We start from the raw sequence: 22,135 nt of genomic DNA, 5'->3' as shown, positions 1-22,135 counted from the left end.
AAAATAGATTATCTCCTAAACAGAGTAAAATTCTTTGATCGGATAAAAACTCACTACATTATCAGCTTATTTAAGTTAAATTAAATAAATTATATCCATGCATGAAATCAGCCACAAGGGAGCTGACTTTTTATGAATAAGAAGCTCTTTTGGAGAAACAAAAGCTAAGCAACATCTTCTCAACGAAGCAAAGCACCTATCCATTTCCAAATCAGTCAATTGGCCCTCTCATTCCTACCTCTCTATCTTTTCTTCGGATCTTTTGCTTTTTTTCTCAAAGCAAAAAAAGCATATAGCTTTTTCTTCCTTTCTTTTATTACTTTCGAGCCAAAAGATTTTCAAAAAAACAACCCCGACGAAAAGAAATGACACTAATTCACTGTACCAGATTTCACTCTGCCAAAGTCTCACTAATTAATCAATTAATAATTAGTGAGGCAATTATAACAAAGAAGAAGAGGAAGATGTGGAACAATGGGCTTTTTAAGTCAGAATTCCAATACCAAAGTGAAAGACTATGCATCTATTAGTTGAAAATGCAAAAGTAAACATTATTATGACATGAGATTGTTTTTAATGCAATCTGAACTTCTTTTCTTTTTTGTTTGTCCAAAATTGACCTTACTTGCATGGCATATTTTTCTCCTTCCATATATTCAAGCTAATAGAAGTATATATATTGTTAATTACGTGTTATTTCAAACTGAAATTGGTCTCTTATCGATAAACTACCTACGCCATCTTTTCACACTTGAAACCTTTTACTTCAAACACATTAATTTCTACTGAACTCCAATTCACAATATATTCATATATATATATATATATATATATATATATATATATATATATATATATATATATATATATATATATATATATATATATATATATATATTGGGATGAATAGAATAATGAACAGATGTAGTACAAAATTACATTAAATTTAATTTAACAGTATTAATTAAATTTGTATCTCTCCTTGGATTTGGAATTGACTATTGGGACCCTCTGTTATTTTAGCAATTCCTTAACTTTTTTACATAGCGTAGATTGGTCATATGTTTATTTCATTGCTATATTAGAAAGAAAACTGCGAGTAAAATAAAGAAAATAATGAAAGATATATACTTATATATCTGTAAACGTGAAAATAGAGATAGGGGGTAAGCATGCACTATTGATGGTTTGCTTTACTGCTTTTGATTGCTTTATAAGTTTGAGCAAAAACAAGGCATTTAATTTGTTTACATGGGTTATGACTCAATTGTGTCCAAAATGTAGTCACAATAAAGTAAACCTTACCACGTCCTAAATACATGAGGGCGTGAAACTTTATAGGGCTCGTGCATCTCTTTTTCTTTTCTAATAATAATAATTTATGTATGTTGGATTAGTAGTCAATTCAAGAGCAAAATGTCAAACGTTGCAAGTGAACCAGTCGTTGCTTTTATGACTCTTTAGTTTTTTCACTTGCTTTTGAAATATAAAGTTGGAAAAGATTAATAATCTTTGTTACTATTCTTAACAAACAAGTAGAACTACGCATGATTATTTCTCTTTATTCCTTTTTTTAACCTAATTTTATTTATATTATTATTATAGGAGTGACATTTTGATTTTCTTAAATGTTAGGTAGGAAACGACTTCCAAACGCTTTAACTAGACAGTCTATAGATAATCTAACTATAACGTAAAAACAATGGAATGATTGAACAAGAATTTAACGGGTTTTTTTTCTTTTTCCCGTACACCTTTGAATTTTATACACCTGTAAAGCAAAAAATAGAAGTTTTACCGATGAACCAAAGCTCAATCCACAAGAGTAAATGAATAAATAGATAAATCTATGGAGTTGCCTAACTAGCATCCAGTTCCCAATAAAAGAAGAAATAAAAGCATAATCTCAAGCTAGTGTATTTCATGTGTAGGGGATTCTATTCCCCTTATTTGGTATAGGAACTTCCTCTTGTTTGTCCGCTTTTATTACAAGCTACTAGTATTACATTGTGTGCGGCGACCGAAGAATCTCCCTACAAAGTTTTTGCTTCTCTTTGAAGTTTTAAGGAAGACATAAATGCAAAAGTTACCCAATTTTCAGTAAGGAAAAAGGAGAGCATAACGTAGATAGAGGTGGATCTATGTATAATCTTGAGCGATCATCGAATCTCGTAAATTTTTACAGAAATTTTATATATATACATACTTTAAAAATGATTAATTTAAATCACATGACATCCTGAACACTAAAAGTCTTTAGGAGGCACTAGTTGAGCAAAATACTAGTATTTCCGTCGTGTTAAAATTTTGGATCCGCCTCTAAATATAGTTATATGGTTTTAACTATGTACTAACACAATTATGAATTGTTACACTATGTCATCATATTTTAACATGTTGTAACTAGTAATCTACCATATTATTTTTCAAACTTCTAGTATCATTTGTAATGAGTAATATTTTTTTATATTATCAGAGTATAATTATACTGTTTGAATATAGAAGGAATATTAAAGGAAATTGGGAGCTTAGTTCGTGTTGATATATGTGCTGCATGAACTTCAATTAGAAGTATTCGCTAGGAATCGTAAGGATTAAGAGTTCAAACTTCACTTACTTTTAATTAAAAAAGAAAAGATACTTTTGTCTCATGATCAGAAAGGGCCCCACTCCTCCTACACCTCAGAAGATAAAATTAGCTGCGTATCGAATCCCTTTCATTGGGTCTTACTATAAATAGTCAATATTACTGCTACTTTTAGTCACCACTCTTCCTTCCTTAATTCTCTTTGGCATTCATTAATTTCCATCTCAAACACACAAAAGCTTGAGAGAGATATATATTTATATAGTGTTTAAATTAAGTAGAAGATTAATTTATGGACAAGTTCAACTTCGTAAAAGATGGAGCCATAAAACTGCCTCCTGGTTTTCGATTTCAGCCAACTGAAGAAGAGATTGTGTTTCAATACTTGATTCGCAAAACATTTTCTTGCCCCTTGCCTGCTTCCATCATTCCTGAAATCAATATTTGCAAGCACGACCCCTGGGATTTGCCTGGTAATTAACTTCACTCCCCTCTAATTCTTTCCTACTATCCTTTTTCTATACTTTCTTCATTTTGCTTTTTCCAAAATTTCTTTACATGCAGTGATTGTTCCCTATCTTAATATTTATTTGTATAAGAAAATTAATTTGACATAGTATAGCTAGAGTTTGAAAGAATTGTCCATTAGAGTTTCAGGTTGAATACTTCCTTTTACGAATTAAATTCAAAACTTGCTAAATCATATTGTGCAGTGTGCATGCATAATGATAGTTTGCTTATAATCTTGTATTACTAGTTGATAGAAGATGTACTAGAAAATTTAGCTAAGAAAACATCTTGACGAGGATAAATGAGTTGTATTCCTTAACTTAATTTTCAAGAATAGTTAAGAAGAAAAAAATTCCATCACATACAATATGAGAGTTACCTATATATATATATGCATGGGTTGAATAAGCAGAAAGATTTAACTGACTTTAATTTGATGATACAGGTGATATAGAGCAGGATAGATATTTCTTCAGCAACAAGGAAGCTAAATACAGGAATGGTAATCGCTCCAACAGGGCAACTTCAAGTGGCTATTGGAAGCTAACTGGTTTAGACAAACAAATTACATGCTCAAAAAGAAAGCCAATTCTTGGGATGAAGAAAACTCTAGTTTTCTACAAAGGAAAGAGTTCTCATGCTTCTAGAACTGATTGGATTATGCATGAATATCGCCTTGTTCTCCCCAAAACTCAACCCTTCAATTTCCACCATTTCAAGAAATCCTCTCAGGTAATATAATGCACCATTTATTTAAAAGCTAAAAAGACTATTAATATATGTCAAAAGTTTTACTTGAATTTAATATCGTTTTCTTTGCAATTGCAGAGTTCTATGGTTCAAATTGGAAATTGGGTTCTTTGTCATATATTCATGAAAAAGAGAAACGGAAAATGTGATCAAGAAGAATACAAGGCTGATCATCAGCATATCCAAATACCAAAACAGACATTGTATTATGATTTTATGAGAGAAGATTTGAGTGATAGAGCAATTTCCTCTTGCTCTTCTTCTTTAAGCAATGATGATTCAAGTGAGGTTTCTTCAAATCCAAGTCGTTTAATAGAGCAAGAAGAAGCTAGCAACCGAGCTCTTTGATATATTTTTGTTTTCTGATTGTTTGATGCAATAATATTTTGTTCTTTTCCCCCTTCTCACACGGGAAAATTAACCGTAACTGTAACGTACCACTTGGTGGTAGAGATATTTTATTTTCTTTCTATCTCAGAAATATTCAACTTTGACAAATGATTATTTAGTCCACATATGCTTCATTAAAAGTGAGTATATCTTTTGATGTTGTATATTTCGCCAGCTTTAGCACGTCTTTAATCATTTAGCATAATTAAAAGTTAAACTCGTTTATAAACCTAAATACTGTAAAAAATGCACATACATAACACATGGTGCTAGAGTTTATTTTTAATTATATCAGGAAAAACAAATAATCCACTTTTTTTGCTTACTCTCAAAATTATTTAATGAAGTAATGAAATCCTTCTGAGTTCAGAACAAACGAAGCCTAATACAAGGGGCATCTCCGAAATTAAGATATTAAGAAATAAGTTGGAAATAAGGAATGGCTCAAGTCAACGGAGAATTCAAGTAGTATAAAATTTAGGGAAATAGTTAAAGATATCATACCCCTCTATCATACGAAAAATTTTAATTTTACTATTCGTTATACTTTGAAATTATTTATACCATTGCCATTAGCAAATTCTCAATTTGCATATCTTTGACCCTAACCGATCTCCAACAGAAAGTATAATGAATGATAATTTTGAGCAATAGTGAAAAATAGATGGGACCTTTTTTCCTAAATATATATTTTGGCACGTCCAATTCACTTAGTCCACCTAGGAGCTCTGTTAAAACGCAGGGCAAATAAAGACGATATTGAACTACAATGATATGAATGATCCTAAAGTATAATGCAGTAAAATTAAGATATTTTGATTAGTAAACGAGTAAATATGGTCTAAAATTTAGTTATCAAATTCTACGGCAATTTTACCAAGTAGTTAAATCATTAATTTGCATAATTCAATAATTTCCGGAAGTAGGATTAGAGATAAAATCGTCCTCCCATATAATAAATACTGAATGATGAAAGAACTCGAAGGTGTAGTAAAAAGCCATATGCAATATACATGTGAGTGAGAAAAAAACACTAAAGCAGATAAGTTAACTAATTTAATTGAAAAAAAAAAAGGAATTGTTTTCCCATGAGAAAAACTGAACTGAAGAATCCAACTTTTCGACATAATTTTCTAGCTAAAAGAAGCTGCGCTGTGTACGAATCAAAGAGCTTTTGGAATCAAAAGGCTGTAACTGTTTGTTATTTTTCTGGTGAAAAATGATGATAAATATCAAAGGAGAGGTTGGGTAAGAAGCAAGCAAGGTATATACTCTTTCTTTTACTCTTTTTGTTTTTTCCTTTTCTGCTAGATATATTCTTTCTTTTCATTTTTCTCTACGTTAGCAGTGATAGCAGCAAATATTATACGAACTAAAGCATATTTGCACATGCGCCCACTTTCTTCTTTCTTTTAACGGAAAAGTCCTTTGAAATATGAAAAGTTTTCCCCAAGAAATGACAATGTAAAGCCGCAAAGTTTTTTCTTTTCCCTTTCGATTAAATTTCAGTAATGAGAGTAGAGCTATCAGATTTGGCCCAAATTCTATCCAGAGGCAGATTTAGGATTTAAATTTAATAGATTGAATTTTTAAGAATTTTAGCATTGCCCTCATTGTTCTGTTAAAATTATGAGTTCAAATATAATATTTGTTAAATTTTTAGTAAGTTTTACATATAAATTCATACTCCGTGTCAAAAGTTATAGATTCAATTAAATCCGTAGTCGAAAGACTACATTTGCCCCGTTCGTATCATCTATCCACCCCCTCAATGTTTGATGGGCTTAGCGAGTATTCTGATTAGGGAAATTTACCTAGTTATACTATAATAGAAATTTATTTACCACTTTTCTTTAAGTTTCTTAAAAATTATATTCTCTATCTATATTTACTATTTATATACAAAACCTTAATAAAGAGAGCATCTTTAAGGCCTCATTTGTTTGCACTTAATGGAGGTCTGAATCTTAATCATGCAGATCTCAGACATTAAGTGCGTTTGTTTTCAAAATCTGAATCTTAATTATTCAGATCTTAATCGTTAAGTGTGTTTGTTTTTTTTTACTTCACAACCACTTAATGGGTCTGAATAGGTCTGTATCATTAAGATCTATAATAGAGACTTAATTTCATTAAGATGCTATCATCCATATTCATTATTAACTGCCGCCACCGCCTATGATTATCAACTACCACTATGCCACCCACCACCACCACCACCATCATCCTCAATCATAGCCGCTACCATTGTCGACTACCACTACCCACCATCCACACCACTCCCACCACCATCATTAACGACAACCAACACTCATCCACCTCAACTACCACCACTAACCATCCCATCACCATCAACAACCATAGTTGGCATTGCCCATCATTATAAACTACCACTACCCACCACCACTACCCGCCATTATTAAATATCACCATCCACCACCACCATCCTCAATCATAATAGCTATCACTACCAATCACCACTAACTACTACCCTAAACTACAACCAACCACCGCTTTTAGTCGGCATTCACAAGCACTGTCATTAGCCATCATCACCAGCAACTATCATATTTTAAAAGCTATATATTTTAGTGATGGAATATTAGATTAATTAGTATTTTATTTAAATTTTATGTTTATTAATTTTTAAATAAACGTAAAATTTATACATTCAGATGTTAAAAATCAAACAATCTTAATCATTTAGTATTCAGATCTTAATACACATCTTGACATTCAGATGTGTATTCAGATTCGGATGTCTTAATCTTAATACACATTTTGATATTCAGATGTGTATTCAGATTCAGACGTCTTAATCTTAAAAAAAATAAATGAGGCCTAAAATTAAGACTGTTTGATTTTTAACATCTGAAACGTCAGCCCCCCTCCCCCCCCCCCCCACTCTCATGTATATCAGTTATGCAAAGTCCCTAAAATTAAGTTTTCATCCCATTTTTAAAAAGATTTTAAAATATTTCTCTCTTTCATACAAATTAATCCAAATCTTATCCTCTTCACATAAATTCATTGACATTATCTCTAAAATCGCAGTAGCAAAGAGTTCTCCATTGACAACCATTAAAAAGTTTCGAAGCTTTGAATTCAACATTTGGGTTTTACGAAATTGTGATTTATTCTCATCCTCTTCACACAAATTCATTGACATTATCTCTAAAATTGCAGTAGCAAAGAGTTCTCCATTTACCACCATTAAAAAGCTTTGAAGCTTTGAATTCAACATATGGGTTTTACGAATTTGTGATTTGTTTGGATTGGGTGCTCTTGCAAACGATTGAGAATATAACTTGGAGTTTATATCTCAATTATGAGGGATATTGATTAAGTTTAGTATTATTTTTAGGTAAAATTTCATATTGAAACTCGAAGAAGAAAAGTTTCTAAATTGTATCACGATTGTATGATAATTGTATTATAATTGTATCACAATTGTATCAAAGTTGTATTTGACTTGTATCTAATATATCAATATGTAAAATAATACCTAATACAATACTAATATAATTATAATACAATATTGTATCAGAATTTAAGTTTAGAGTTGTGATTGAAACTTGAAGAAGATGAAGATCAGAATTGTATCACGATTGTATCATAATTGTATTTGTATCAGAATTGTTATAGAAATTGTATCACAAATGTATGATGATTGTATATGAGCCATTATCCTATTAGTAATAATTTTGCTAGAGTTAATAATTTTTGAATTGTTGAAGAAACTTTTAGCAACTGATTTTTTTGTCATCTCATGATATTCTATGCCGTGTGTATAGGTTTCTACCTGCAAAGAAAAAGTATCTTTTTGGTATCTATTATGGAAATCAGTTCTGTATTATTGAATTTGTTAGATTAGGTATCACTTTCCTAACATTATAAGGATAATAGGAACATAGAATATGTAGTAAGGAATTATATCCAGTATTTGAAGGTCCCAACCAAAATCATTCACAATTGAAGCAAAATTACCAATTTCTTATTGAAGACGTGCAACTATCGAAGAGAGAGAAGAGGAGATCTGCATACTGAAAAAATTAGGACGCATGAAATGAGGAGAAGTGTGAAAAAAGGAAAGGATATAATTAAATCCCTTAATTGAAGGTATTAATCATGGGAGAAGAGCTTTTTAAGGGGGGAGGTATACAATTTGTAAGAAAAACCTAGATACTTTTTGAAAACTACAAAATTTAGAGAAAATAAATTAATAAGTTCCTATCATAGTATATATGGGAAAAACTCCCTTCTGATTATGATAAGAATACTAGATCAGATTAAATTAACCCCTATCGTTTGGTCAAAAACTACCCCAAGTTGAATTGGGCCCGGTCAAAAATGGGGCGGGTTGTAAATAGAAGAATTAACCCACATAGCATCCACCCAACCGCTTAAACTAAAAATAGCCGGTGGAGGTATAATATATGCATAATTTATGTATAATTATGTATAATCATTGTATAATCTATGTATATGGCTATAAAAAATAAATAATGAATATGACCGTCTATTTGTGTAAAGATCCCTTGTAAATACCCATTTATTTGGTCTGAATCTAAGATCCACATGGCCCAATAAAAAAAAGCCGACGAATCAAAAAATTGACTCACAAGGTGTTCCGTTAAAAAGCGGGGTATTTGTATAAATACAAATAACGTGGTGTGTGTTTTGGATCAATAGATAGACAGAGTGTAAATATAAATCATTTACCAAAAGATAGGGTTAGTTTTGACCTTTTTCCTTGCTAATAGTATAACAAGATTATTACATTGTTGGTATATAACTTAAATTCTTATCATAATAAGGTCACAATGGGTCTGACTTTAAGTTGAGTTGTGAGCTAAAAGGGATTAAAAGGAGTATAATCTAAATTTATATGGAAAAAGTACAGAAATAACCAATTTAAACACAACTTACCGACCTCTAGCCCAAAATTAAACACTTACCAAAAGTAGCCCAAAATTAGAGATACACGCAAGGAAGGATTCTTCCATCCGAGAATCACGCTTCTTTCTCTGTTTTCAAGCGTATCAATTTACCATATCATGGTATTCTCTCCCTCTGTAAATCACGGCATTCTCTCCCAAATAATTCTCCAAAGGACCTCCAAATTTCACTCAAAATCGATCAATTTCCCTATATCCTTTCGTGATTTCTGTGTAGATACAACTTTAGCGATTTCTGTGTAGAATGAGCTACGAACTACAATCAAAATCAATCTAGGAATTAGAGAGTTTTAACCTAATTTCAGCTACTTCAATGGCAAATTTACCATTTTTTATTCAGTATGGTGGCCGATGGAATGTTGACAACAGCTTTGTAGATTATAATACAGATGTTGTAGTAGTTACCCCAAATATAAGTTTTGAAGATTTTGTAGAAGTGATTTCGAAACAACTTATGATACATACTTCATTGAATGTTATTGAAATCAAATACACTGTCCAAAACGGTTCTCCACCAATAGTGATACACAATAGTATGGGTGTATGTGTATATCTTGAGCTGAAAAAAAGCTCGAAATTTACAATGTATCCCCTTTGTATAACATCGAGTGAAAGGGATATGGACATGATCTGCTACAATTCAAATTCTGCTGTGATTTTCTCAGAATGTGCATAAAGCTCAGTTATAGAGGAGAGATACAATGGCAATACAATTAATGTGATCGAGTTTGGGGATGGAGAAGACTGGCAGGATACAGAATCTGATGAAAATACAATAATAACTGACGCTCAACACATAGATGTAGAAGAAGGTCAAATTTATAAATACAAGGCTACGATGGTCAAAGTTATGAAGCACTTGACAGTAAAGGAAAAATTTCAGTTTAAGGTGCATAGATCAAGTGAAAGAAAGTATCAAAATATTTACTGTATAATTATGTATCTCAATGTATATCGTAGTTGATGTTAAAAGCATAATTATGCAGAAAATAAGTTACTGCTTGTAAGTCTGTCGATGTACACTTTTAAGTTGTGGTTGTTACCGCCTAGTACTGTATAGTTATTGTATTTTTTTATCTAGTATTGTTGATGGCAGTATGTATCACTATATATCATTGTATTTTATGTCGCTCTGTTTATTGATGAAAAAGTTTATATCCTTGTCATATGTACTGGCTAGTATGCATCAACAACATATGCGATTGGTATTTTAAGTCTTCGAGCCTGAAAAAAGAAAAACTTTTCAAGGTCAGAAATTTCAGCAAACTGCACCCATGCCCGCTGAAAGACAGATCTTACGCACAACGTCAAGCTACTTCAAAACTCATCGGCAGTCTTCTGATAGACAAGTATAAAGACCCAAAAATAATATATACTCCTAATGACATAATTAGAGACATGAACAAGCAGTATGGTCTTCAAATGACATATATGCAAGCATGGAGATCGAAAGAATATGCAGTTCAAGTACTGAGAGGGAACTCGAGCGAATCATACAAAAAGCTGACAAGCTACTTTTATATGATGGTTCTTACAAATCCTATGTCGGTGGTAAGTTTGAAAAAAACAGAGGAAGACTTGTTCATGTATGCTTTCGTCGCACTATATCTGTCTTTAAAAGGATGGCAGTATTGCAAACCGGTTGTTGTTGTAGATGGAACCTTTTATTAAATCGACATACAGAGGAACATTATTGATAGCATCCACACAAGATCCAGCAGGTAAAAATAAGAATAATAATGTAAAAATATATATATTATTCATGTATATACTCACATATGTACTCACACATGTTTATATGATTCAATTTATTAGGTAGTATCCTACCACTCGCATATGCCATAGTAGATTCAGAGAATAATGCTTCCTGGGAGTGGTTTTTTGCGAGGTTCAAGGATGCATTTGGGGAAAGGGAGGGAATGTGCATAGTCTCGGATAGGCATGAAGGCATTGAAAATGTAGCGGCGACGTTGTATCCACAAGTACCTCACTGTGTCTGCATATGGCATCTATGGAATAATGTAAAAAAATTACAAGAAGAACCATTTGCAGCTCAAAGACATATTCTTTGCTATGGCCAAAGCATACACAATTGAGAAGTTTGATTACCACATGGCAGAGGTAGAGAAAATTGATAAGAGGGTCAAAGATTACTTAATGAACGTTGGGTATGAAAGATGGTCCAGAGCACATTCCACTGTCAACAGAACATTGACAATGACTTCAAACATTGCGGAGTCGATCAATGCAGCGCTCAAGGCTGCTATGGAACTCCCAGTACTGCCTTTGCTGGAGTACATAAGGCAATTGATCGGACAATGGAATGTTACAAACCAAAAGAATGCAATAGAGTCATTTACTGATCTTGGGAAAAAATATGATACAATGCTGATGGACAATCTCGAATTGTCACATCAGATGAAGGTATGAGTGGAATCTGTAGATACTTGTGCATATAATATGTAATCGTGCCGAATTCACGAATCTATTATATCTTGAACCCTTTGTGTGATTCTGTTAAACTAGTGTCCACCTGCACAAAAGCAAAGGCTTTCAATTTAATGTAGCATCTATGTCTACCCCACTGCTGAAAAATTGGTTGGTTGGACATGATATTAAGCTATTTTGAATCTTGTAGGCTCTCTAGTATATGTATTTTGAGGACATATTCTTTGTCACCACTAATGATAGTTGATAAATTTTATAGGTGACCCCTTCGACGAGTTACTTATATTCAGTACTTGACAAGGGTAAGCAGAGAATGATGTTCCTAAAAGATCGAACTTGCAGCTGTAGAAGGTTTCAGTTGGATGAGCTGCCATGTACACATACTTGGGCAGTATTAAAATACAAATACATTGATTACATTGAGTATTGCTCGATGTACTTGATGATAGGCTATAATTACGTATTTTAGTCGCTTATTACACTCTAATTTACTGCACTTTAATTGAGTTTGAGCTTTAATCGCTAGTGTTTTGCACTAATTGTGTATTTTATGCCCTGTAGGAGTGATTCCGAGCTATGTAGATCTTATGGAATAAATTTAAGTGATTTGGAGCTTTTAAGTCTGAGTAAAAGCCCAAGGAATTAAGCCGAGATCGTGTTCGGGGATCAACAGATGATAGTTAAGAACGAACGAAGAATCGAGTAGGCATATTGCGCACTGTCTAGTAAAATGCACATAACATTTCTCTCAGAACTCCATTTTATCTCTAGAATATATGGTTGGAAAGCTAATTCAAAGAGATACAACTTTTATGTTTTACGTATTTCCAAATTCCAACAGAACAGGGTGAAACATGTGCGACAAGTACGCAGCCGCGCACTGGCCGCGGATGTGAGGCAGAAACTGGCCAAAATCCGCGGCCAAATCCGCGGTTGAATCCGCGGCCGCGGACGTCCTGACCTGGAAAAGTGTCCTTTTTCGCGTAGGAGAAGGTATAATTATTTGGGCCCGACCCTACTTGGTATATATACATGGAAAAATATTATTTTGAGTACTTTTGATATATTTTTAACATATTTTTGACACAATTTAGACCTAAGGAGGCTAAGGAGACTGGGGATTCGACCTAAGGAGGCAAGAACACACTAGGAGCAAGGCGAAGAATTCTTCTACAAGTTTCTCACTTCCTTCTTCCTATTTTTATTATTGGTTATGAATTCTAGTATTGTAGTTATGCATACTATTATGAATAACTAATTTGTTATCTAGGGTTTTGATGGAACCTTTTGTAGGATGAATTCTTGTTATGTTTTAATATAATTTAACCTTTGAATTTGTATATTTGTTCAACTACGTGCTTATTTCAGTTGATTGAATGGCCATATGTGTTGCTTGATAAAGGATACATATTTAGATGGTTGTTGAACAACGTCACTCATAACGTATGTGAGAAATCAATACAGTGGGTTTAAAGGTAGGTTTAGAAATAACAAAGCCTTGACGTAGTCATAGTGAGCGGTTCGATGAAGGCAACTAGCGTAGTTCGAGAGAATATGTCTAGTAAATTATTGTAGTTGCTCGAGAGAGAATTACGGCACTTAAAGTGCTCACGATCAGTAGAGAATACATCGGCGAAATTGTTGGGAACATAGCTGGAAGGGTTCCAACAATTAGAAAAATCATAACTCTAGACCTCCTTAATTTAGTCTCCAACCCTTTGTCTCGTTAGTTGATAATTTTACCGCTTTCTAGTATTTGCTAGTTGATTCGTTAGAAATATAAATATCAATCTTTATAATTTAGAAAATTGTTCAAACTTGTCTTCTTAGTGATATTAAAAAGCTATAGCTAAGCCTTAGTTCTCTGTGGGATTCGACTACTAACTTTTAGACCGAATTATATTTACAGCGACCGTTTATCCTTTTTAGGACTAGAGTTGGGCGTGATCAGTACTACACCAGGAAGTACCTATTGAAGACCTATGAAATTCCAATTTATCCGGTTCTTGATGAAGGCACATGAAAAATTCATGCAGAAGTTCTAGATGAAAAATTCTTGCCACCAGACGTGACTAAAACAATAGGAAGGCCAAGGAAGGGGAGGTGCAAGCCAATATCTGAAAGGGAACGAAAAAGGTTGATTTCATGTGGACAGTGTGGAGAAGAAGGTCACAACAGGAAAACTTATAGAAATAATCCAAAGAGAGGATGAAATATGTCAAACGTAGAATTACTTGTTATTTTACTTTACTGAATATCATAGAGATTTAGAAGAATCCAATAAATCAAGAACTGTATCAATGCAGAATGTCATTTGAATTTTAGATATAAATAAATATTTGATCTATCATTTAAAATCGTATTGCAAGTGTATTTTTTAAATTATACATTTGTTTGATTAAAAAGAAGTTGTATCAGCTATGTATCATATATGTATCTCTTGTGTATCACCTAAATATCTCTGTGTATCAATAAATTATGCATCTGTTTGATTAAAAAGAAGTTGTATCAGCTATGTATCATATTTGTATCATCTATGTATCTCTTATGTATCACCTATGTATCTCTGTGTATCGGCTCTTACTCATGTCTGTATTTGTGTAGTAACAAAGCTAACTAATGGAAAACAGTCATAGCAGCTAGAAAACTATGCAAATAGTTTTAGAAATTTGCAAATAAGAGTGTGGCTTCATCAATACATATTTCAAAACCAAACAGACTGCAGAACTCATTGTTAAGAAACTAATTGTGCAGCAATCCAAAACGACTTTATCACGTGTGTATCATATGTGTATTATATCTGTATCATATTTGTATCATATGTGTATCATGCGTGTATCTGCAAGAGACAATGTATCACAAACTACCGTAAATTTTTCATATTTTTAATTCACAACACAAAATCAAGGGAGAAAATACAAAAATAAACTAAACTGCAACACTCCAATATCGCATCGAAACTCATTAAACCTTTATAACAGAGCAAACATCTCATTTTCCATACAATTCTTAGAAGTATTCATAAAATTCAAACACAAACAAATCTGATCCGTCTTACAATAATGACAACATAACAGAACACAATACAAAACGAAAATTTTGAGTTCATCCTACAACAATGACAAAAGTAACTACTTCCTCTGCTTCCGCGACTTATTATGTCGACCAATAATCTCATCATCACTTTGCGCGTTTAGTTCTATCTTCTTTCTAGCATAACCCCACAAGAGAGCACCAAATCTGCGCCGGTGTGCATAGGCATTGGATTTTTTAGGAGGCATCTTGACCTCAATGAAATACTCGGCAAATGATGCCGCAAATACACAACAATCACTGCAAAAATAAAAAGAACAACAATTATCAAACTGTAGAATCTAAAAACAAAATAAATTGTCTTGAAAGAAATTCATACGCTTCGACTTGTTGAGGCAATCCTTCAACTAGTTTTATATCAAAAGGGGTAATCAAGTCCTTTGATTTGTAGACACCAGTGCGCCAATTGATATCTTTTTTGTTTAAATAGAAATGCGTATGCACGAAAAAATGAGGTAGCAACACAGAATATTTGGCCATGGTCTTATGAACTTTGGCTTGATGAGCAGCTCCACCGCGCATAGAGTCATATACATAAATGCACCTATCCTTGAAGGACATCACATCCATTATCCAATGCCATTGTTCTGCAACATTAATTGGCATTAAGACGTGCTCGACAATATGCCATGGAACATTGGCATCCAAGACAAACCCCTGAATATACTCAGCAATGACATGTTTCGGGTTGCACACATCATCATCTCAATTTGTATCAATAAACGCCTGCCACAACTCATTAAGTTTCTCGTCGAAGTACCAATCTGTGGTGGTGAATGTTACAGGTAGGTCTTTGTCATACTTCCCCTTCTTCCTCAGCTAATAGAATAAAACAACAATGTGCTGAAACAAAACATAACAAATAACTAATCACTGAAGGCTCGTAAGCTTTAAGCAGCTACGGTTTTTCAAACCAAATTCACATAAAATAAAGAAAAATGAATTCTCACAACTTCTCTTGTGCCATGCAAGATAGAAATTAATAATCTGTTCTAACTTAAGAGGACTGATCACGTATACACTGGCTAAAATTAAAAAAAAATATAAAAGTAACTTCTTACATACCAAGTCATCCAAAGGCTGACCATTATATGCCAAAGTGTAAAATTATTTTTTGTCTTCAACATAATATACACCAAGATCATAAGCAATATTGAGTTCACTAACATGCTTCGGGTAAATTTCATTCCTGGTAACAGATATATACAAAAGAGATATAGTGATTTGATATAAAATAATGCTATAAGTGACAATATACTAAAATATAAAACTGAACAAAACTCAGAAGTTGGAAACATACTTCTTTCTGGACTTCCCTTCTTTGACCCACACAGTAAATACATTCAACAAAGAGCTGTTAATACCACTTCCGATTTTACTTTGAAAAGGATGCTTAACAACATAAATTTGCTTTTTTTCTTTTGCTACAACAACACCAGTACTGGAACTTGAATCAAATACAATAATGAACGGAGATTGCACGGCCTTTACAGGACATCTCTTTCTTTTTTCCATTTGCGGCGAAACTTCAGGAAGTAATTCAGGCTGGTACAGAACAATCTAAGATTCAGCAACCTCTTTCTCAGGTTTTTCCTTCATCTCCCCTGCCGCCTCATCAACACTTGCAGTCACACAAATAACGCCAGTCTGAGATTCGGGAACCTTTTGTTTCTCAGATTCTTCCTCCGTCTCCCCTGCCGCCTCATCTGCAGTCTCACCAATAGTGTCAACATGCGCTACATCTGGTGTGAAAGTTACTTTAGCAACAAACATGTTAACTTTCACACTAGAAGGTCCTTCTATAATATTGACACCTAATTGATCTGCTGCATCGAGCACAATGTTGTTACAATGATACTCATTAGTATCTCCTTGAGAATGTGGAACATCTTTGCCTTCACTTCCACCGACCTATTTTTTTAAAAAAGAATCAAATTATCAAAAACAACAAAGAAAAGAAAAGGAAAAAGTGCAGAATGCACAACTAAACACACCTTACAACCATCTATTTCAACATCTTCATTGCCACCAAACTCCATATTGCTCACAAAATTATTATTGTCTTGACGACCACTGGTGTCTTCCTCTGGATGTGCACCATATTTGTCTTCGCTTGCACCTAGCTATTTTTAAAAAAAGGATACAGTAAGTTAACTAAAAAAATAAAAGGAAATACACAATGGAAAAGAAACACTTACCTTGGAATTTATCAACTCAAAGACTTCCTTGAATTTATCAGAAACATATTCCATGAAGAAATTTAACTGCTTATGGAGCTACAAGATGAAATAAATAAGAAATATAATAGACTTTGAATATACAATTTTAAAAATACTTTCAAAAAAATATATAAAAAAGACTAATACAAACTTGTTTCACATCAGCTTTCAACTTCTGCAACTCACGGTCATAATCAATAGGTTGGACACCCGGTGCCTTTTTTGGTGGGACAGGCTCCTTAATCTATTTTGGGGGTGGCGTGACAAAATCATCGCTATCATCAATAGGAAGTTTTCCCATGTTACGTGATGTCAAATATTTCTGATACTCATCGGTAACTTCAATAGGCAAAGTAAATCTCCTTAGCTCTTCAGTTGTCGGAGAAATATTTTTAAACTGCAAATGTAACCAAAAGTGCTTCAGTCCTAGATGTATATATATATATATATATATATATATATATATATATATATATATATATATATATATATATATATATATATATATATATATATATATATATATATATATATATATATATATATATATATATATATATATATATATATATATATATATATATATATATATATATATACATAAAAGCTGGTACCTTATTTCCTGTGCTGTTGAAGAAATCAGTAGAGAAGTCCTCACGCGTTGGCCTGTCTGTCATTTCCCAATTCAATATGCGTGGTTTATGATCTCCAACGTGAACAACAAACTTTTGATCAACTACAATGTAACATTCATAGAACCATACCTGTAGTGAAAGAGAAAATCCACCAATCCTATAAAACTCAGACTTTTCCCTCAACCTGTCCCTCACCGACTTCACTAAAGCTCGAAACGCAATCTTACCCCAGGGAAACCATACATACTCACCACTCTCGACAATATGGAAATTACGTTTACTTATAAATGTCTTCTGAGCGTGAGTGGACATTAGAAATGTGTTTATGGAATAAATGATTGCAATCTTAATTGCGTCTTCATCAGACTGTCATTTCTTCTTCTCTAAACAATCAATAAACGACTTCTTTGACACCCTTTCAAAACTAGAAAAATAAGTATCCACCAACCTATTGGGTCCACTGAATTTACCCTCAACATGTTCACTGCCACAACAGTTTAAACCACTTACAATACCAAATTCTCGAAGACCAAAACGTAAAACACATTCGTTATTCAATTTCACATAAAATTGATCACACTTATCTTGAACCAACTCCCTAAACATTAAAGAACGAATAAGTTGTGCCTGGATAGCAACTCCATGTAAATCAAGAAAATAGCCAAAACAGCTTTTCCTAAACATCCGAAGCTGGAATTCAGTCAATTTTGACTGTAAAACTGATACGATGTCCACATTAGTGTATGATGTCCAATGAGTAACAGGAAAAGGCTCACCAACTGGAATATAGAGCTTCCAAGGCTACAAATATATGACACGAATTAAAAACAAACAAATACAAACTAAATCCAATTTTAAAAGAAGATTCAACAATAGAAAAAATTATAACTGAAATTGTATGTACCTTACAAACTTTGTCAGGAATTTTAACTTTTTCTGCCTTCTGAACCTTACTTTTTTTGGTTTGACACCCAAATTCACTTCGTCCTCCACGACACGTTTTCTCTTACCTTCATCATCATCCACTCTAACCCTTTTGCTCTTGTTTTTCTCAGATTGTCCAACAACATCCTTTCGAGATTCTAACACTTTAACACTGTCGGAATAATTTTATCTTCGCATATTTCGTTCATCAATCGATTTTTCAACTATAACCGAGGTTGAGTGAGGAGATAAACTCATCGGCCTAGTTTCTCTTCTCATGTTGCTCGATTTCTCAATTGAAACCGACTTTGAATAAGGTGATGAAAATAACTTGGAATCAGACGAAAATAACCTGGAATGTATCTTGTTTTGTCGACAATTTCAGCAATTTTGGTTCAATTTAGGAAAAAATCGCATATATATATATATATATATATATATATATATATATATATATATATATATATATATATATATAGAGAGAGAGAGAGAGAGAGAGAGAGAGAGAGAGAGAGAGAGAGGGTGTGTGTATACAAAAATAACGGATACAAAAACTGACATTAATTGAAACTATTTGGGCCAAAAATGACATTTGCGCCTTTTTAATAGATATTTTGTTTTGGGTTATTTTTGGTTGGGAAAGTTTATAGAGTGACTGATTGGGTAATTTTCTCAATTTATATCCCTACTTATGATACTTTATTTATCCATTCACATATTAATTTGAGGCACAAAAAAATATTTCCCGCTGGCTTTAGGAAATTCTGTTGAAAGAAAAATATAAAGCTAGAGTGAACAGACTTTTCTTTTCATAAGAGAAAACAGCCAGCAAGCATATTCATACTATGAGTCGTGTATTTTTGTTACAAATGATCTGGACATGTTTTTCCGCTACAGAAGGCCATTTGCTATATTTTAGTTTATTTCAAAAATAACAAATTTGATAACAATTGTAGGACATGATTGCTGTACGTATGGTAGTTAACAGGTTTAGAAATTAAATACGGACCCTCAAATTAAGGAATCACTTTTAACCTTATCAATGTATTCCCCGTTAAGGGTATGTTTGGACCTTATCAATGTATTCCCCGTTAAGGGTATGTTTGGAAAGTCACCCGGTAATTGGAATTGGTGTAATTACTAGGATAGTAATTACGTAGCCTAGTAGTTAGTTACACAATATAGTAATTACGACGACATGTTTGTTTGTCATAATGTAATTACAAGTGTATTGTTTGGTTGCACAAGTATAATTATAAAATTAGATTAAATTTTAAATGAAATAATTATCAAAACTTAAAGTTAATATAGTAAATATAAGCCTATAATTGATTTTTATAAGTATAAATGATATTAGATTTGGTCTTTAAGATGCATATTTTTTTTCTCTTGAATATTTATTAATTAGTAGTCATATATTTATAACTAACGTTGTAAAAATAATTAATATATATTTTTCAAAATAATAATATTTATTTTAATTAATTATAAAACTTAAAAAATATATTTTGTAAGAACATCATGAAATGCATGTTTTATAAAATAAATTAATATTTATAAATATAATGTCATAACATTATTCAAATGTTTGACAAAACTAATCTATCTATTCTAACTAAAAAAATGAACAATATGCAATGTGAAATATCAAGTCAATACTACTAAAACAAGTAAATTGGAACCATAAATATAACAAAATTTCAAAATCCAAAATAAAAATAGTTTAACATATGTCAAATTCCAACATAATAAAAATAAGTTCCAATACAATTTAAAATTAGGAAACATAATAAGTTTATAACCTCATTAAACAACGAAATTCTACTTTAATAATATCACTTATTATATGCCAAGTTTGTTAATGACACATTATTTCTAATATTATTAGGAAGTGTAGTATCAAAAACTAGAATAATAAAGCAATTACGCTAAATGAAGAAAATAAAATAAATAAGAAATAAAATATACGAGCAATTATATGGAATCACAAGAAGTAAAGGTAGAGAAATAAAAGATAAATAATATATAACTAAAAATATATTTTAAAATTAAAAAAGAAATTTAAAAGTAAAAAATAAAACAAAATAAATTTTAAAAATGGAAATAAAAAGTTACAAAAAAATAAATTAAAATAAAAAGAAAAAAGAAAAATTAAAAAGTAACCATGCAATTACACAGTGTAATTACCACAAATTCTCACCTTCCCTTGAGAATTGGAGAGTGTAATTACATCTTTCCAATTACACTCAATTCCATGTTGACCAAGTAAATTACTTGGCCACACAAACATGCCAAATTATGTAATTACACTCAATTATATCCAAATCCAATTCCTAGACGGATCCAAATCCAATTCCTAGACGGCTTTCCAATCATGCTCTAATATTCTCTCATGATTACAATATCACTTTTAATATTTGATTTATTAACATAAATGAATCTTGATTTTTTTTCCTAGAAAAAATGCATAAATAAACACATATGAATAAACATTATACCACTATTATATCTTTTATATAATTAAATATGTAATATACCAAATTATTTTGTAAATATATAATGAAATTATTCCATTATTATTCCATTATCTCTAATTAAATATGCAATACATCATAAATTATTACTATTGATATTTCTGATTATACATGGTACATGATATCTTATCTGGTGCAATCGATACATAGTTTATGTCGTGTATAATTATCTATTATAATATGTAAATGGTTTATCATACCACTATTATATCATAGGCGATCCTCATCCTGCTTCATTTGCGATGTAAGAAATATCAATCTCCGAAACTATTTTCCTTCTCCCACTGCCACTTTCTTGACTTCGGAATAAAATAAGTTAGGTATTTTTTTTCCCCTTCATCATATTTAGGGTATGTATCATTTATTTGGGTTTAGAAATTGAAGAGGATAAAGCAGTAAAAAGTAAGGCTTAGAAATATTACCGGTCACGCCTACTTTAAAAGTCATTACATTCTCAAAACTAATTAAACGATTGAACGAATCTAATAACTCAGTAAAATCTCAATTACCTTCGAACATGTTTCACATACCAACCATTTGGATTTCGAAGGATTGGTTTCTTCTAATTCAACTTTCTAAATATACGAAATATCTTGCTAACCAAGAGGAATTGTGGTGGATTTCTTGTTCTTATCCAGAATTCCAACTGCCATTTCTCCCACCTCGCACGCATAAAATTCACTAGGTTTAGTTTTGAAAATGTAGTTGCTATCTTTTCATTTTTGCTTTATGTTAAGTAAAATTAAACATTCCGAAATTATGTGCAAATTCATCCACATGTTCGTTAGCTTCAAAAGAAATTCCAACAGTCAAAACATATATGCAAAATAATTAAGAAAGTGTAACACCATTCTTCATTTTCCATCTTTATAAAATTAGTCGTCGTGAAAACTAAGAACACATATATGCATGCATTTCTTGGATGCCCTAGACGCCTTTTTCTTGAAGGCGGATAATTAAATTTAACCCTTATATCATTAATTACCTGCAGTTTCTAAAAGTAGAGACAAATTTAGCCATAGTCAAATTCTTCTCTTCTTTTAGGGCGTATGTTGCCCCCCCCCCCCCCCCATAATATAGAATAAGT

At 32.1% G+C, this 22,135-nt stretch overlaps 2 protein-coding genes across 2 annotated transcripts; both read left to right on the top strand.

Annotated features, from left to right (window-relative positions):
• Nucleotides 1-2,757: 2,757 nt before the first annotated feature.
• LOC107761005 (NAC domain-containing protein 83) lies at nucleotides 2,758-4,342 on the top strand. The gene is made up of 3 exons (XM_016579158.2): nucleotides 2,758-3,060; nucleotides 3,543-3,829; nucleotides 3,926-4,342. Exons 1-3 carry the CDS (start codon nucleotides 2,880-2,882, stop codon nucleotides 4,193-4,195), a joined length of 738 nt encoding a protein of 245 aa, XP_016434644.1. The 5' UTR covers nucleotides 2,758-2,879; the 3' UTR covers nucleotides 4,196-4,342.
• A 6,251-nt stretch (nucleotides 4,343-10,593) lies between these two features.
• On the top strand, nucleotides 10,594-11,757 carry LOC142179921 (uncharacterized). Its single transcript, XM_075250814.1, has 5 exons — nucleotides 10,594-10,746; nucleotides 10,850-10,916; nucleotides 11,011-11,177; nucleotides 11,248-11,619; nucleotides 11,722-11,757. Exons 1-5 carry the CDS (start codon nucleotides 10,594-10,596, stop codon nucleotides 11,755-11,757), a joined length of 795 nt encoding a protein of 264 aa, XP_075106915.1.
• Nucleotides 11,758-22,135: the final 10,378 nt, after the last annotated feature.

The sequence above is a fragment of the Nicotiana tabacum genome, chromosome 4 (genome assembly GCF_000715075.1).
Source record: "Nicotiana tabacum cultivar K326 chromosome 4, ASM71507v2, whole genome shotgun sequence".
Lineage (NCBI taxonomy): Eukaryota > Viridiplantae > Streptophyta > Magnoliopsida > Solanales > Solanaceae > Nicotiana > Nicotiana tabacum.
The sequence above is the reverse complement of the archived record's forward strand: the minus strand, read 5'-3'. Positions and strand labels throughout refer to the sequence as shown.

Bases quoted from the DNA above. Each gene is read 5' to 3' on its own strand.
- LOC142179921 (XM_075250814.1), top strand. From the start codon at position 10,594: ATGAACAAGCAGTATGGTCTTCAAATGACATATATGCAAGCATGGAGA. The intron at 10,747-10,849 runs GTAAGTTTGAAA...TTGTTGTTGTAG, and splicing joins TTACAAATCCTATGTCGGTG to ATGGAACCTTTTATTAAATC. The intron at 11,620-11,721 runs GTATGAGTGGAA...CTGTTAAACTAG, and splicing joins AATTGTCACATCAGATGAAG to TGTCCACCTGCACAAAAGCA.
- LOC107761005 (XM_016579158.2), top strand. From the start codon at position 2,880: ATGGACAAGTTCAACTTCGTAAAAGATGGAGCCATAAAACTGCCTCCT. The intron at 3,061-3,542 runs GTAATTAACTTC...TTGATGATACAG, and splicing joins CGACCCCTGGGATTTGCCTG to GTGATATAGAGCAGGATAGA. The intron at 3,830-3,925 runs GTAATATAATGC...TTGCAATTGCAG, and splicing joins ATTTCAAGAAATCCTCTCAG to AGTTCTATGGTTCAAATTGG.